The 14,660-nt window shown below is 44.5% G+C and overlaps 1 protein-coding gene across 1 annotated transcript in view; it reads right to left on the reverse strand.

The window, feature by feature from the left end:
* Window positions 1–14,660, reverse strand: part of PARD3B (par-3 family cell polarity regulator beta) — a 542,042-nt gene that overhangs the window by 39,092 nt on the left and 488,290 nt on the right. Inside the window, exon 22 of the mRNA XM_063116135.1 lies at window positions 8,049–8,128. Coding sequence (XP_062972205.1) covers window positions 8,049–8,128 — 80 coding nt within the window. The remainder of the gene's footprint in view (window positions 1–8,048; window positions 8,129–14,660) is intronic.

Here is a 14,660-nt window from a genome sequence, read left to right on the forward strand (position 1 = left end):
ATGCATCTCATGAAGTAGACTCTAGTCCATTAATACTTACATTATTCTTTAAAGTGCCACAAAATTCCTTTTCAACAAATCAATTAGAATAGGGTGGGGAAGGACCTGTCTCTAAAATACACAAACTACTTCTTCTTCTTCTTCTTCTTCTTCTTCTTCTTCTTATTATTATTATTATTATTATTATTATTATTTGCTTATTTATTTATTAAAAACACATACTTTAGAGCTAATCTTACTGATGTTAAGAATGGTTACACCAGCAAATGGGGGACTACTTCACACCTTTATGCACTAATCACTTTTGACATAGGTACACTCATGTTGTACCAGTGATTATCTAAAACATCAATGATGGATGCGCATCATTACAAACAGACATACATCTGTTGAGTTGTGTGTGTGTGGGAGGATACCATAGCCCAAACAGGGCTCCTAGCTGTACGTTAGGACTGTATGTGTGGGAGGACAGGCATCTTTCATTTACACTTTATGCGTTTGTTGCCAGAAACATCATTGTACCTGCGTGATTCCCATGTAAATTGTGAGTGCCTGAGTTTGTTCATGCAGGCTGCTGTATCAGTGAAATGAGAAAAGCCACGGCACGAAGACAAGGAAGTTACTGTGGTGTTGCAGACATTCAGATTTCTTTCTGTTTCTTCAGTAATTAGGAATTTCTGGGATAAGGGATGCATGTATCCTTTACACCTGGCCCACTTTGCACCACACCTCACTTCTCAGCTAGAGCTGGAAAAGTTGAAAATATAGAACAAATACTTTATGTTTTCAGGCAAAACTATGGTCTCAAACCTGGGAATGCCACCTCCTTCTTGTCTACTCTCAACACATGTTCGGCAAAATACAGAGGAACACTTTGATTGCCGCCAGAGATCCCTCCTGCCCATTTCAGAGGGTTGCCAGTGCCTCTCGCCACCCTTTCCAGCCTCTGCAAGCTCCATCACACTGGGGGTTAACACCCTCCCTACCTTCGCTTCTCGAGTTTTCGTTCCTGAGTTACTTCCTCCTCTTTTCAAAAGAGGAAGTACACAAGATCCATGAGGCCCATTGAGTCCGCTGCTCTAATGGCGCTGCTTCTCCGGGACACAGCAGCGGAGAGCAGCAATTCCGAGTTTTAAAAAAATTGGACTTAATGAGGGGTTTTTTGTGGCACGAGGAAGGCCAGAAGGGGTGGAAGGCGCACGGGAGGCAGGCAACGTCATGTGAGGGACCTGAGCAAACTCCATGAGTACCCAGGAACAAGCGTGCAATAAAATGCTCATCGGATGGAGCTTTACAGCTTCCTAGCATGGATCCTAACAGTTGCTGAACATCAGTAACTCAAGGTTATCTAATTATTTGTGCCGATGTGTGAGGTTCCAACCCCCTCCTCTGCCTCCAAGTCACCGGCTCCAGCCTTTAGTCATATACAGTGCTGTAGTAGAGAAACCAGACCAGTGGTCCATCTAGGCTGATGCTGTCCAGTGTGGAGGGGAAGCAGGTCTGGCAGCAAGCTCTCAGGAAAAGGTCCTTCTCAACCTTAGGTTTTATACAGCCAATCAAACAAAGTCTGCTCCAACCATATCTTACCAAGAATGTACTTCTTGCACATGGGACAATGCCCAGACCATAACGTACTAGTGCTGCAGGGCAGTCAGGGGGAATAGTCTTACTGCTATCTGTCCCCTTTAAATCGCGCGTGCACACCCACACCCACACAATCCTTTACTGGGCCATGCAGTCCAGACCAGGAGAGAGTACACAGCTGACCTGTCCAGCACAACCATGGATGGTTCCTGAGCTTGAACCGAAAAGCGGGGATGACTATAGATCAAAGAGTTCCCCTTCTACACCCACACCCAACACATGCACAACAGGTGACAAAATGACATGGTCATGTGTGGCCAGTCATCAGTCACCTACAGGCACTAGCCCATAGGTGCCTATGGCACCAGCAACACCACTTTCTAGATAGTGAATCGTTTTAATACTGAGAGCATATGGGGAGGGGAGGGGGAGGGGAGACTGGAAGAATTGCATTTTCCCAGTGACACACTTCTGAGGAAATTCCAATTTCATGCATCTCTCTTTTTGCTCAGTGTCCTTCCTTAAATCCCTGTTCTGGCTTGCAACCCAGTCCAGTATACGGCCCAAGGTCTTTGTCCAGCCCAAACCACATAACATTTTTGTGTGCCATCTCACCCTCTCTCCGTCCTCAAAACCCACCTTTTCAAAAAACGCTTTAGCTTAGCCTCTCCCAACATCTGGTGCCCTCCAGATGTTTTGGACCAACTCCCATCAGCCCCAAGCCAGGAATGCAGGGAGTTGTATCCCAAAACATCTGGAGAGCACCAGGTTGGGGAAGGCTGCTTTAAATTTGATCTTTAGTCCCCACACCCTACAGCAGGGCTGGGAAAGCTCTTTCAGTCAAGGGCCAAATTCAGTTTTGGGCCACATTTAAGTGTTGGGTGGGGCAGAAGCAAAAGGGTGCGCGCGCACGCACGCACACACACAATATAAAAAAAGCCAGCCGATTTTAGCTTACTGCCAGTAACTAAACCTGAGGAGAAGCATTTCAACTTTTTAGAATAGGGTAAAAAACAGGAAGCCACAGACCGTCAGCAGTTGGTGGAAAGCGGTGGAGAAAAGTACGCAATCATCTGGGGGACCCTGAAAGGATGGACTGTGATCCCAGGAGAGCCCACAGGCCTGAGGTTCCCCAGCCCTGCATGGCTAATTTTAAAAAAGAAGAAAACAGTGTCGGGAGGGGCCTGGCCCAGTTTGGGCCATGGCTTAGGGGAAGGGGGCTTTAACCTGATGTCCCTGCCATGGACCTGATCGTAAATGCTGCCCCTCCTCCCAGCACCCTCTGCAATGGGAAGAAAGCTGAGAAAGGAAGGATGGACCCTATTTCTCCCCTCAAAAAGCGAATTCAGGTATTCAAACCACACCGTGGGTTGTGTGCCATTCTTGGTGTCCCTAACAATTTACCTACCCTTCCCACATTTATTGAGGCATTTTTAGAGCCCATGGCTCTGTGCGCATTCTGAAATATATTCTGGTTACTACACTACTGATAAACAACAAAACAATTTAAAACACACACACACACACACACACACACACACTCTCATATTTGTGAAATTTTACTATTCAGAAATAGAATATGCAAACTTAACAGGCTTATACCAAATAAGTGTGTTTGCATAAGATTGATTTGCATATTTTATTTCAAGGGCAGAGTTTCAGGTATTCTTCAGGCCACTGAAGGGGACACACACACACACATGCACCAGCCTCCGATCTTCCCGCTGACCGACACAGAGCAGAAATTAAACTCCCTTTACCCTCACAGGCTATGGAACACCATGATTGCTTCTTAAATCCTTTCCAAATACCTACAGCAAATACAGATACAACTGAAGTTTGGAGAAGACGGGTGTGAGATTAATGGCCTGACTTAGATATAATCGATCAGGAAAGGACATCTTTGCGTTCATGCGAACGGTTCAGTGCAAGGCTACTAAATGTTCAGCAGAAGCTGCAGTCAAAGTAGTAAACAAGATGTTGAGATGGAGGAGTACTGAATGGAAAATAATATTGGAAAAAGCTCCAGTGTCATATAAATCAATAGTACATGCACAGCTGGGTGCTATATTCAGTTCTGATGATCTATTACAGAGCAGATGTAAAAGAAATAGAGAGCATTTGGAGATGAGATGGAAGACAGCAGTGGTGGCAGCCGGGCCTCGAAAAGACCTGGACTTGAAGGGAGAGAATGAATGGAAGAGATCCTGTTAAGTAGAGAGAGGAAATGAATAAGCAAGGATGCAATAAAAGGACGGAAGGAGAGAGTAGGGCAGAGGAGCACCGTGGGCACTGCGCCTCAGGCTTCTCTTTTATGAAAACGTAAAATGCAGCGAGTTGTTACAATATATAATCAGCCAGGGGAACTCGCTGCTCAAGCGGACAGTGGCAGATAAGTGTGCGTGTGTTTTTTACAATTAAAACAGATCTTGAAAGTATCCCATTACCTGAGGCATAGGGGGAAACTGCAGGGAGCCAAACTATACTTTTAAGAAAGATAAGTCTTCTGATATTAAATTAGCAAATTATGGGTCACATTAGTCACAGAAGTGAATGAAAGGGATTGCTTGAAATGTAAAATCCCCTTTAAACAAGAGAGTGTTATCTCACAGTTTTAATGTATATTTAAAGAATGTGAAAGCCTGGGAAACTGTTCTCATAGGAGAGACCCAATAAATCCATCCAGTTATTCTTAAGATTGTTTAATATAAGCCTTGGGAAAGAAAACCTTGCTCAAACAAGGTGGCATCAATCCAAAGAAGCATAATGCAAAATAAAACAAGAAACTGAAATTCTGATAAAATACATGCACAACTATACCCCAGACTTGGTCGTTGCTTCTCTGTATTTTATAAAATTGCATCACTCCTGAAAGATGTATGATCCCAGAGTGTCCACTATTCAAAGTGGCAGGCAGGGGGTGGCGGCAGAAGCAGAATTAGGCAACCTTCATTGGGACACTGAAACGTTATTCCATATGAATGACAGGCAACATAAACACAGTGCCTTAAGACCTCAATCGTGGTCCTTTTCCTATAAAATATGTCGACAGAATCACTGAGCAAAACATGGGCAGGCTGAAAGGTATGTAGAACTCCGAAGGCAGACTGATGTTTAAACAGACGCCAGGACTGTGAACAATGCTACTTTTATAAGGATGGTCCAGAGGACCGACAGTGTATTTTGCCCCATTTGGAGCAGTGGAGAACAGGATAGTGCCATCCCCCCCCGGCCACGCTAATGGCAGCCGCCATTAACACAGCGGGCCAGAACAGGCGGGCACCAAGCGCTCCCTGGGTTCGCTTACCCACTAGCAAGACTGTAAGGAGTGACCAGCAGGGTTTTTTTTGCTGTTCTTGCCAGGCGGTCCTCTCACCATTTTAAACAACCTATGCTGAAACAACGTTGGTGGGTTTGGACATCACGATCACCCACCCTAAACAACTCTACTACAAGCTGTACATTCTCAGAGTGGCTTGCTTGTAAAAAAATAAATAACCCATGACCAAAAAGCCACTCAGCGTTCGGATGTCACACTAAGCCACCCTGAAATTATCCTTCGTGACAACCTCCAGTGGCTTAATGTGATGCATGAACTTGGTCACTGACTTAAGAAAAGGGGGGGGGGTCCGTCTGTATTCCAAGTTCCATTTGCTTGCTTTAGCAAGTTAGGCAGAGAAATAATTAATATCTCTGTTCTCCCTGTACTTAATTTCCTTTCCAACATTGCTAATTTTTACCCACTGCTATTGTGACTTGCACCAAAGCCTGACAGCCTGGCATAATTCCCTAGGGCCTTTCTGCTTTGTCATGCTTCACTGATTCCTAACTAAAAAAATGCTCTGTCTCAGGGTTTCCTAAAATCTGCCTGCCTGCCTGCCATGATGGGTAAGAGAAGCCGGTTGCTGGGAAACTGAGGGAGGAGAACAGATCATAGAAAACTGTAGATGATTCCACTTCTCTTCACAATAGTTCTTGAATGAGTGAGTCCACCACAGCTTTTCAGAAACTTGGCAGTGGAACAGTAGAGCTGTTATTGCTTAGTTTGCAGGTGTTCATTTGGTGTGTCCCACCATGGCCATTTTATAGACGGTTTTGCAGCTCTTCAAGGGGACCTGAGGAAGTTGAAACAACCTCACGAAAGCGACAGTAGACTTCTGAACATTTTGGATCATGGGGAACAAAAACAACAACACTCCCCCTGGAAGACTGTGTTCGCAGCTTGAGGGTGCTTCTTGATCCGTCGCTCCAAAGGACAGCCCAGATAGATGGGACAGCCAGGAGTGCCTACTATCAGCTTCAGCTGATACGCCAGCTGCGCCCCTTCCTAGAGTCGGAAGACCTAAAGATGGCAGTGCACACGCTGGTAACTTCGAGGCTCAACTTCTGCAATGCGCTCTACATAGGGCTACCTTTAGGCAGCTAGGTTGGTCACTGGTACACCTAGGGGTGACCACATTACACCAGTTTTAAAATCTCTTCAGTGGCTGCCAATTAGTTTCCGAGCAAAGTATAAAGTGTTGGTTATCACCTTTAAAGCCCTACATGGTTTGGGTCCAGGCTACCTGCGGGATCGCCTTCTCCCGTACAATCCGCCCCGCACACTCAGGTCCTCTGGGAAGAATCTACTCCAGCCAACAAAAACTAGATTAACAACTGTTACCCAGAATACCTTCTCTTCTGCTGCTCCCAGACTGTGGAATGGCCTGCCGGAGGAGACTCGTCAACTTAAACGTCTTCTAGCGTTCAAGAAAGCTATAAAGACTGATCTCTTCCAGCAGGCCTATCCAGTGGACTTTTAAAATGTTTTAAAAATGCTTTTAGGATGTTTTTAACAATGTATATTATGTTTTAATTGTATTTTTTTGGTGCGACAATCACTGGTACTATCCAAGAGGTGCCTGCAATGAATAATATCCCCTGTGTCCAGAGTATTTTTGGAACTGATTTTGTTTAATGTTTGTGAAAGGATAGAAGGGTCATGTAACTTTTTAAAAAGAACCAAAATGAAAGGTTCCCTTGAGAATGCAACTGACTATGCCAGAAACTGTTTGGGACCTGGCCTACTCAACGCACACCTCCTTTGAATTCAGTGGAACAAGGTGGGAGTGGCTGAAATTATAAGGACTCAGTAAACAACCCGTGCTCATCTGTGTTGCCTGAAGAGACTGAAAGAACTGGGCATGTTTAGCTTGAAGAAGAGAAGATTGAGGGGAGACATGAGAGCACTCTTCAAATACTTAAAAGGTTGTCACACAGAGGAGGGCCAGGATCTCTTCTCGATCCTCCCAGAGTGCAGGACACGGAATAATGGGCTCAAGTTAAAGGAAGCCAGATTCCAGCTGGACATCAGGAAAAACTTCCTGACTGTTAGAGCGGTACAACAACGGAATCAGTTACCTAGGGAGGTTGTGGGCTCTCCCACACTAGAGGCCTTCAAGAGGCAGCTGGACAACCATCTGTCAGGGATGCTTTAGGGTGGATTCCTGCACTGAGCAGGAGGTTGGACTCGATGGCCTTGTAGGCCCCTTCCAACTCTGCTATTCTATGATTCTATAAGTGGGGGAAGGCAGTGGTAGGGTTCTTCAGTTATCGTGCAGGATCAGGGCCAGGGCCAGGGCCACGGCAGGGGAAAAAAGGAGACGTTGCCCCAGCTGCTGCTCAGCCATGGTCATCACTACAAGGAGATTCCAGGGACTTGTGTCCCCCCACAAGTGGAACAGCTCATTTCCATTCTGCAGGCCAGAAAGGAGGAGCCCACAGCTGACCATGAACCATTAGAGGGTCTTCCCCCAAAATGTTTGAAAATGACAGGAATGAAAAAGATAAGTTCTGGCGATTCTCCTCATTTCCCAGCCGAGCACCCTAACAGCGCAAACCTGTGCTTGCTTCTCCCGAACTAAAGTCCTCCCAAGTTCAGTGGGACTTACTCACAGGCAAGTATGCGCAGCCCTGCAGCCTTAGTGTACTGTAGTGCGGCTGTGAGAATTTTCCTTCAAGCAGCTCTGAAGCCACGAATGTAGCTGTGCCTGCTGCGCTGGGAATTCCTCACAGCCGCCTTCTGTCATTGCTAGCTATGATTTCTCTCTCAGTTAGGCCCGGCTAAGACCCACTATAACTCTTGTGGAATAAGCTTCCTCAATGTCATGTTCTTCTCCTGCAGATCATGACTCTTGCTGACATGTTCACTGAAAGAGACTTTCCTCCCCACCCCCACCCCAAAATTGGCTGTCTAAATTATTAACACTGCTATAAAAATGGCACTAAATCATCAGCAGAAGGGCAGCGTGACAAAATTGCAACATAATCTCTCATTTCATTGCCAGATGTCTGTTCAATGCAGATTTCTCTAAATAGTGCAGGAGCAGGGGGGAGAATCTCCCTGTCTATAGAGGGATTGAGTGTGCACAGGCTTGCCTGTGTAGAATAGAAGTGAGAGTGTGAAAATTTTCAATAACCCTTACCTGGGCAGAGAGGCATACTGTCTTTCTATCCCTTCAAACTGGTGGTGGTGTGCAGTCCCATCTGGAACTTTCCCAGACACCTGTGAAGAACAGCATAATTAGAGATGAAGATCAATTATTCAACCCAGTTACTGACAATGTTTCTCAAAATGATAATCAGAGAACAAATGACGCTCCAGCATGCCAAAATCAACAATGAAGAAATGCCGAGGCCCAAGAGGAATCCACATTCAATCTTATCACAATTAAGAACATTTAAGAGGTAATTTATATCAAAAGGGCGCTGATGTTCCTCCGTGTCATTCCTGTTGCAGGCCGGAAGAGGTGCTGTAAATCTGTATAGAACATGGGGGGAATGGAAAAGTTGTTCTATATCCTTCAACCTGTTTAAAAGAAAAGGAACCAGGAAACACATTGGATGAAGGGGAAACAAGGTTTGGCCACCATTCATTATGGGCCATGTTAATAATTGGACCCAAAATTGCTATGTTCAAATCAAGGTGTAGGCCTTGGACATGATGTACTCCTCTCTCAGCCTCAGTTCACCAATCTATAAAATGGGGATCCTGTCTGGATGGCGATGCAAAAGAATGTTACAAACCTATACTATCACTGTGCCTCCGCTCATTCTGTCATGCTAGCGCAATGCACTGCTAATGCAACAGGAACTAGCGGTTCCCATAAAAAGCACAGAAATGAGTGGCAATGCACCTTCTGGAAGCTCCACTGACCTGCCTCATTCCAGAACTGAGGGTTTCCACTCATTTTCATTTTCCCTCTTGTTGCACTAGCAGTCGTTCTGCTAGTATCAGGGCAGGATACTGCCCTTTGCATCCTACATGTGCAATAGGAATTAACTCAATCACATTTGCTTGCACTAGTGGTTTGTTTTGCTACTTCTGGGATACTGTCCTTTGCATCCCGAAGATGCTATTGGAATGCTACAGGAATATGAATGAATCTCCATCCTGTTTGCTTACTACTGGTTGTTGAGCAGTTCAGTATTATTTCAAAGGTCTGCTTCAAGCAACAGCCCCTTCCCTCTGCTCCAAACAAAATATCCAGGAATTTGCAAAGCTGAAGAATGAACAAGGCCATGCGTACATTTATCATGTGCTGGAGCAGTTCATTCAGTAAAAGTACTAGTTCCCAGCTTGGCCTGTTAGATGGTTGCACTATTCCATCCAGAAAATGCAAAACGAGTTGATTGCTGATTTGAGAACCTCTGACCTCAGGAAGGGTCTTCCCAATTTAATTCACTCAATGGCTCAATTAAATCATGCCAAACCATGGCCCAACAGATGGCATTGGACTACAACTTCCATCACACCGGACTATGCCATGCTGGCTGGAGCTGATGTGAATTGCAGTCCAACATCTAGAGGGCCCCAGGTTCTCCACCCCTGGTTTAGAGAAACAAACCAACTTCAAAATGTGACTTATAATCCTAGCTTGTTTTCCTAAACCAAAGTTAAAATGAGCCATAGTTTCAGTTTCAGGTGTAACAATAAAGCATGGTAGAACTGCTAAAATCAGCTAGTTTATAAAGCAATATACTAAAGAAGCCATTTAAAATCTTTTTTCCACCCCCACAAATTAATGAATGGGGGAGGATTTAATGTATTTTCAAAACATTGTTCACAGTTCATTTAAAATATTGTGCCAGTCTTTCTGTGAACTCATGTTTATATTGTGTTTGTTTCCTTTCTCTCTTTCTGATACATAATACACACATGTTCCTCATGTTCTACAGGCAAGATAACATTTCTTCCAGGATTGCAATTCATGCACAATATGTCAAGTTTTGCTGAAGAGATTTAAAAGCCACTGTGATGGAAAGGCAGAGTAATGAACTCCATGAATGATGATTCCTGCATGTATGTGTTATTTTCATGTACAAACTCTCTTGCACACATTAACGGGACAAAAAAAGGGAGGAGGGAGGAAAGCAAAGCACACAGATGCGTTTAGCCATTAAAGTTGTGCTTCCCAAACTGTGGGGTGGAAAGGAAAGAAGTCCCACAACATTGAGGGATTTCTTGTATTTCCAAGGAGGAGAGAATTCTGCAGCAGGAAGACAGACTTTTCTGCTACCAGCAGAGGTTTAGCATTGCAGCCACCAAAATAACTATGGTAACCATGGAAGCTGTAGAGGCAGTGAACATATGGGAACCTCTGATCACAGAAGATTCTCCCTGATTGGCAGGGTGGTTTTATTCTTCTTTATTTGTTACATTTATATCCCGGCTTTTCCCTCAAGGCGGCTTACATGACCCTCCTCCACTCCTCACCAATTTATCCTTACGCCAGCCCTGTGCAGTAGGTTAAACTGAGAGTCAAGGATCAATGCAAAGTCACCCAGGGACCTTCATGGCCAAGTGAACTAGGGTCTCCTGAGTCCTAGTTCAACACTCTTAACCACTACACCACACTGGCTGTCTTTGAATGCCTTCTTTGAATGCCTCTGTTGGATTAGAGCTTCAATTAGCGAATTTACCAACAAAACTCTGCTTTGGCTTATAAGCCATTCCAGGGCTGATGTCAGCAGCAGCCTCTTTGGGCAACTGCTGGGGTCTCAGTGCTCTGGAATAGCCTACTACTGCCTTGGGCCCTCTTTACAGAAAGGTTCTGGTCTTGTGCTTTGAGAGCACCTGGTGGCTGGGTGTAACTGCCATTTTAATTTCTCACCATTTCCCTGATGTAGCATCCCTGAATGGCCCAAACCACCTGGCACTTGTTGGTGGGCTGCCGCCGCCACCAGACATAAGCTCACTAGGGCCCACCAACAGAGGAGGGCCCCCCTCTGATCTTCAGCTGGCCCTGAACTGTTCCCTGGCATCATCACAGGACCCTCCCATTGCAGTGGGCCAGAATGGCAATGTCCCTAGTACTCAAGACCATGTTAAATGTAGTTCTCCAGGGTGCCCAAGTATGGAACAAGGCATTTTTATAAACTACGTGTCCCAGGGCTCCCTGAGACACAGCATTCAAGGTGTCATGGAGGGGGAAGGCCTTGCAGAGAGGCCTATACCAAAGTATCCCTCTGCTAACGCCACTGCCAAGTAAGACTTGGAGCAAGCTTAGTCATGACGCTAACCTAACCACCCAGATCTTTCTGTACACCATACTGAGTTTCATTCCAAAGACTGGACGAGGAAGGCACTAGCTGTGCCCCTCACTAAACTAGGCACATGAGTAAGGAGGGGCAGTGCCCCTCTCCTTTCAGAGTTTGTTAGGAAATCCTGGCTGTGGCCTGCATCGGGACATTCCCATGTGTGGGGCTGCAAAGAAACCATGAAGTTTAGGAACAAGCTGCATTGGGATATTGTGGGACCTCTTCTCTTAAGAATAGTTTAGAAGGTTCGGTCAAGGAACGCTTTTGTTCGGAAAGTTGAAAGATGTCACACTTGGGTCGGTGCAGGGAGAAAAAGTGTATGCCTCTCTTCCTTACACCTAGCCTGATCTTCCAGGTAGGCATCCAAGTTACCCAAGATTCAAATTAGGGGGGAAAAACGAAGGCTGAAGGTGAAACTAATTTCATCTGAAAGCAAACTGAGGCAGACCAGCAAATTACTTGACAGAGAATATGACTGAAGGGAGAGTTTGGGTCTGAACCCCACAACACACTAAATCACTCCTTTGAACTCACATTTGTCTGGTATAGTATCAACTGAGGCAAGCAACTTCAAGATTATGAATGAAAAAGCAGGGAGGGGGAAATTCACTCAATAGCACGCCGTTGGACCCATATTTTCCTGCTCTACCATCAGATCTCACTGCACAGAAAAGACAAGCTGCAGCTAACTTCACAATCATGAGTTAAAAGCAAGCGCTCGCTCTGTGTGTGTGTGTGTGTGTGTGTGTGTGTGTGTGTGTGTGTGTGTATATCACCCATACAACACTACAAAATCTGCATCTTCCCAAATCCAACACCCCTTCACCACAGCCAGGTACTTAATCCCATTGTGTACATTTGTTAGGGGGAGGTTGAAACTCGTGAAACAAAGAAGGTAGAAACTAGAGACTGAAAGCCCAAAAAAACTGCAACCCACCATGGCTTAAATAATTTTTCTCCTGTTTTCACCTGAAGAGGCAACAATTGTTGATGCACTTCCAATTTAAACAGTGAGATCAGCCTCCCCCAATTTGGTGCCCTCCAGATGTGTTGGCTGGGGCCTTATGGGAGTTGTAGTCCAACACATCTGTAGGGCACCAGGTTGGGGAAAGTTGACTTTGATTGCCTTAATTACTCAGGAACTCTGCTTATGGACACACCTGGAGTACAGTATTCTGTCTCGTTGTATATGAGCTTGTTTTGTGGAAAAATGAAACAAATCCATGCCGAGGGGTTAAGAGAACATGAAAGTCATGGAAATACTGTGCTTGATCAGGAACAGTCAATTAATAATGTGGAGCGGCAGGAGATTTACAGGACAAATGATCTTCAAAGTCACTAATTGGGCATTATAAAACAGAACAGCAGCTTGATGATGATAACTTCTCAAACCTACGAAGAATAAGAAGTCCATTAGTGCACAAAAATACTAAAAAAAGAAAAAAATGTATTGTTGTTTACCAAGACAAGCCAACACAGCTGCCACTTGCATTACACGTGTGTCTTGTAATAGCCCTGCACCATCCAATTTCTGATTATTTCTTTCTGAGGAAGAAGAAGAAAAGAAGGCGGAAAAAAAATCCCCTTGCCAGTTCTGTTTGTGTATGTGCTCTAAGATACAGTTGCCATAGAAACTGATTGTGGATACAGTTTTACAAAATTTGGCTCCACACAGCTGATAGATTCTTTGCTTAGGATAAACCGGCCAATAAGTTCAAAGAGCAGACAAAGGTTCTGTGTCTTTCATTAGAGGCTCAACTCAGCCCTTCTTCCACTCACCATCTGTCCAGACGCAAGTCAAGGCATTAGTTCAGCGAATCACACGAAAGAAAGAATAACTGGCCAGAGAAAATCACGAAGGGATATTAGGTGTGCGCATGTGTGCAAATGGAAGCACCTGTCCAGTTAGGCTTACCATTACGGCTACTTGTGCTACTTAATGTGTTACGTGGGGCATTTTTACCACAACAGGTTAATCTTTGAATTGGAGGTCAAGCACACAATAGATATTAGCATAATGAGTTTAGAACCTCATTTAGTTCAGAGATTGTCCTCCTCCTTCCTCCTCTATGGAACTGATTAGCTGAATCTTTTTTTTATAATGTGTTTCCATTCATTGCACAGACTGCCTATATATAAAAATGAAATGAACTCCAAATGCCAGATGTTCTACATCCAAATGCACATATAGAGAAGGTTGGGGGGGGGGGGGAGATGATGACACAATGTCCATGTTCCACATTTATAGCCTTTTAAGACTTTCCCTTTTTTGACTCATTTTAACCACTAAATCCCCCTTTGTTGCAACTTTCTATACTTTATGGAAGGTCCCATTTCTGGTTGTGATAAGCCCTGAAGAAGACTGTGACTAACCAGAAAACTACTAGGGGCTTGGTTTTTCTCCTTTCTATCAGTGTCTATACGAGACTTAAGTGAAGAGTTGCCATATTTCTTTTGCTTTGTTTTTGCAATACGCATTCTCTGTATGCATTTTAACACATCATCTGCTTGAATTTTATTCCATAAATTATTGCACTGTTATTCCAAACACACACATATACACACCCCAATGCCCTTAAAAAAGAACAACAAACACAAACAGAAAGACATTTTTCTCCCTCTCCCAAAATATTAGAACTCAAAATTCCATGAAGCTGATTGATGGGAAATTCACGACAAATAAAAGGAACTACTTCTTCACATAGCGCATAGTTAATTATGGAATTCACTACCACAAGGTGTAGTGGTGGCCACCAATTTGGATGGCTTTAAGAGGGGGTTGGATAAATTCCTGGAGGTGAAGGCTATCAATGGCTACTAGCCCTGATGTTCGTGTGCTATCTCCAGTAATCGAGGCAGTAAGCCTGTGTGCACCAGTTGCTGGGGAACATGGGTGGGAGGGTGCTGTTGCACCATGTCCTGCCTTGTTCATCCCTGTCCTATAGCTGGTTGGCCACTGTGTGAACAGAGTGCTGGACTAGATGGACCCTCAGTCTGATCCAGCATCAGGGCACGTCTTAGGTTCTAAGATGTAAAGCTACGCTTCCAAAAGAGGCCAAGGGGTGGGTGGGAACCTGGACACGTTATTCACGTTTGTAACAGAAGGCAACAGAGAGAAACATTTTCAAAAGCCTTAAAGCTTAAATTGACACACTTGAGTGGATTCTAAATAAAACAGTTATTTCAGGAAAAACAGGGTTCAGCTCTGTTGGAGAGAGCCCAGGTTTCTATAACATCTTGATTTTTTTGTTCAGCTCTGCAAACAAACAATTTAATTAACAAACAAGTTGTGCTGAAGTATTTGAATTTAAGTGGAACTAAATGGGTTTCAATTTATATACTCTAGCTTAACTGATTTGTGGATCAGGCTAGAAAACACCAGGAGATGGATGAGAATACATCAAAAATTAGGAGAAATGATTTTGGGTGGGTGGGTGGGGGAACGGGGAGAGAATTTTGTGGTTGTTTCTACCACTTCCAAAAAGCACAAAACTAAC

This window comes from Elgaria multicarinata, chromosome 2, assembly GCF_023053635.1.
Source record: "Elgaria multicarinata webbii isolate HBS135686 ecotype San Diego chromosome 2, rElgMul1.1.pri, whole genome shotgun sequence".
Taxonomy (NCBI): domain Eukaryota; kingdom Metazoa; phylum Chordata; class Lepidosauria; order Squamata; family Anguidae; genus Elgaria; species Elgaria multicarinata.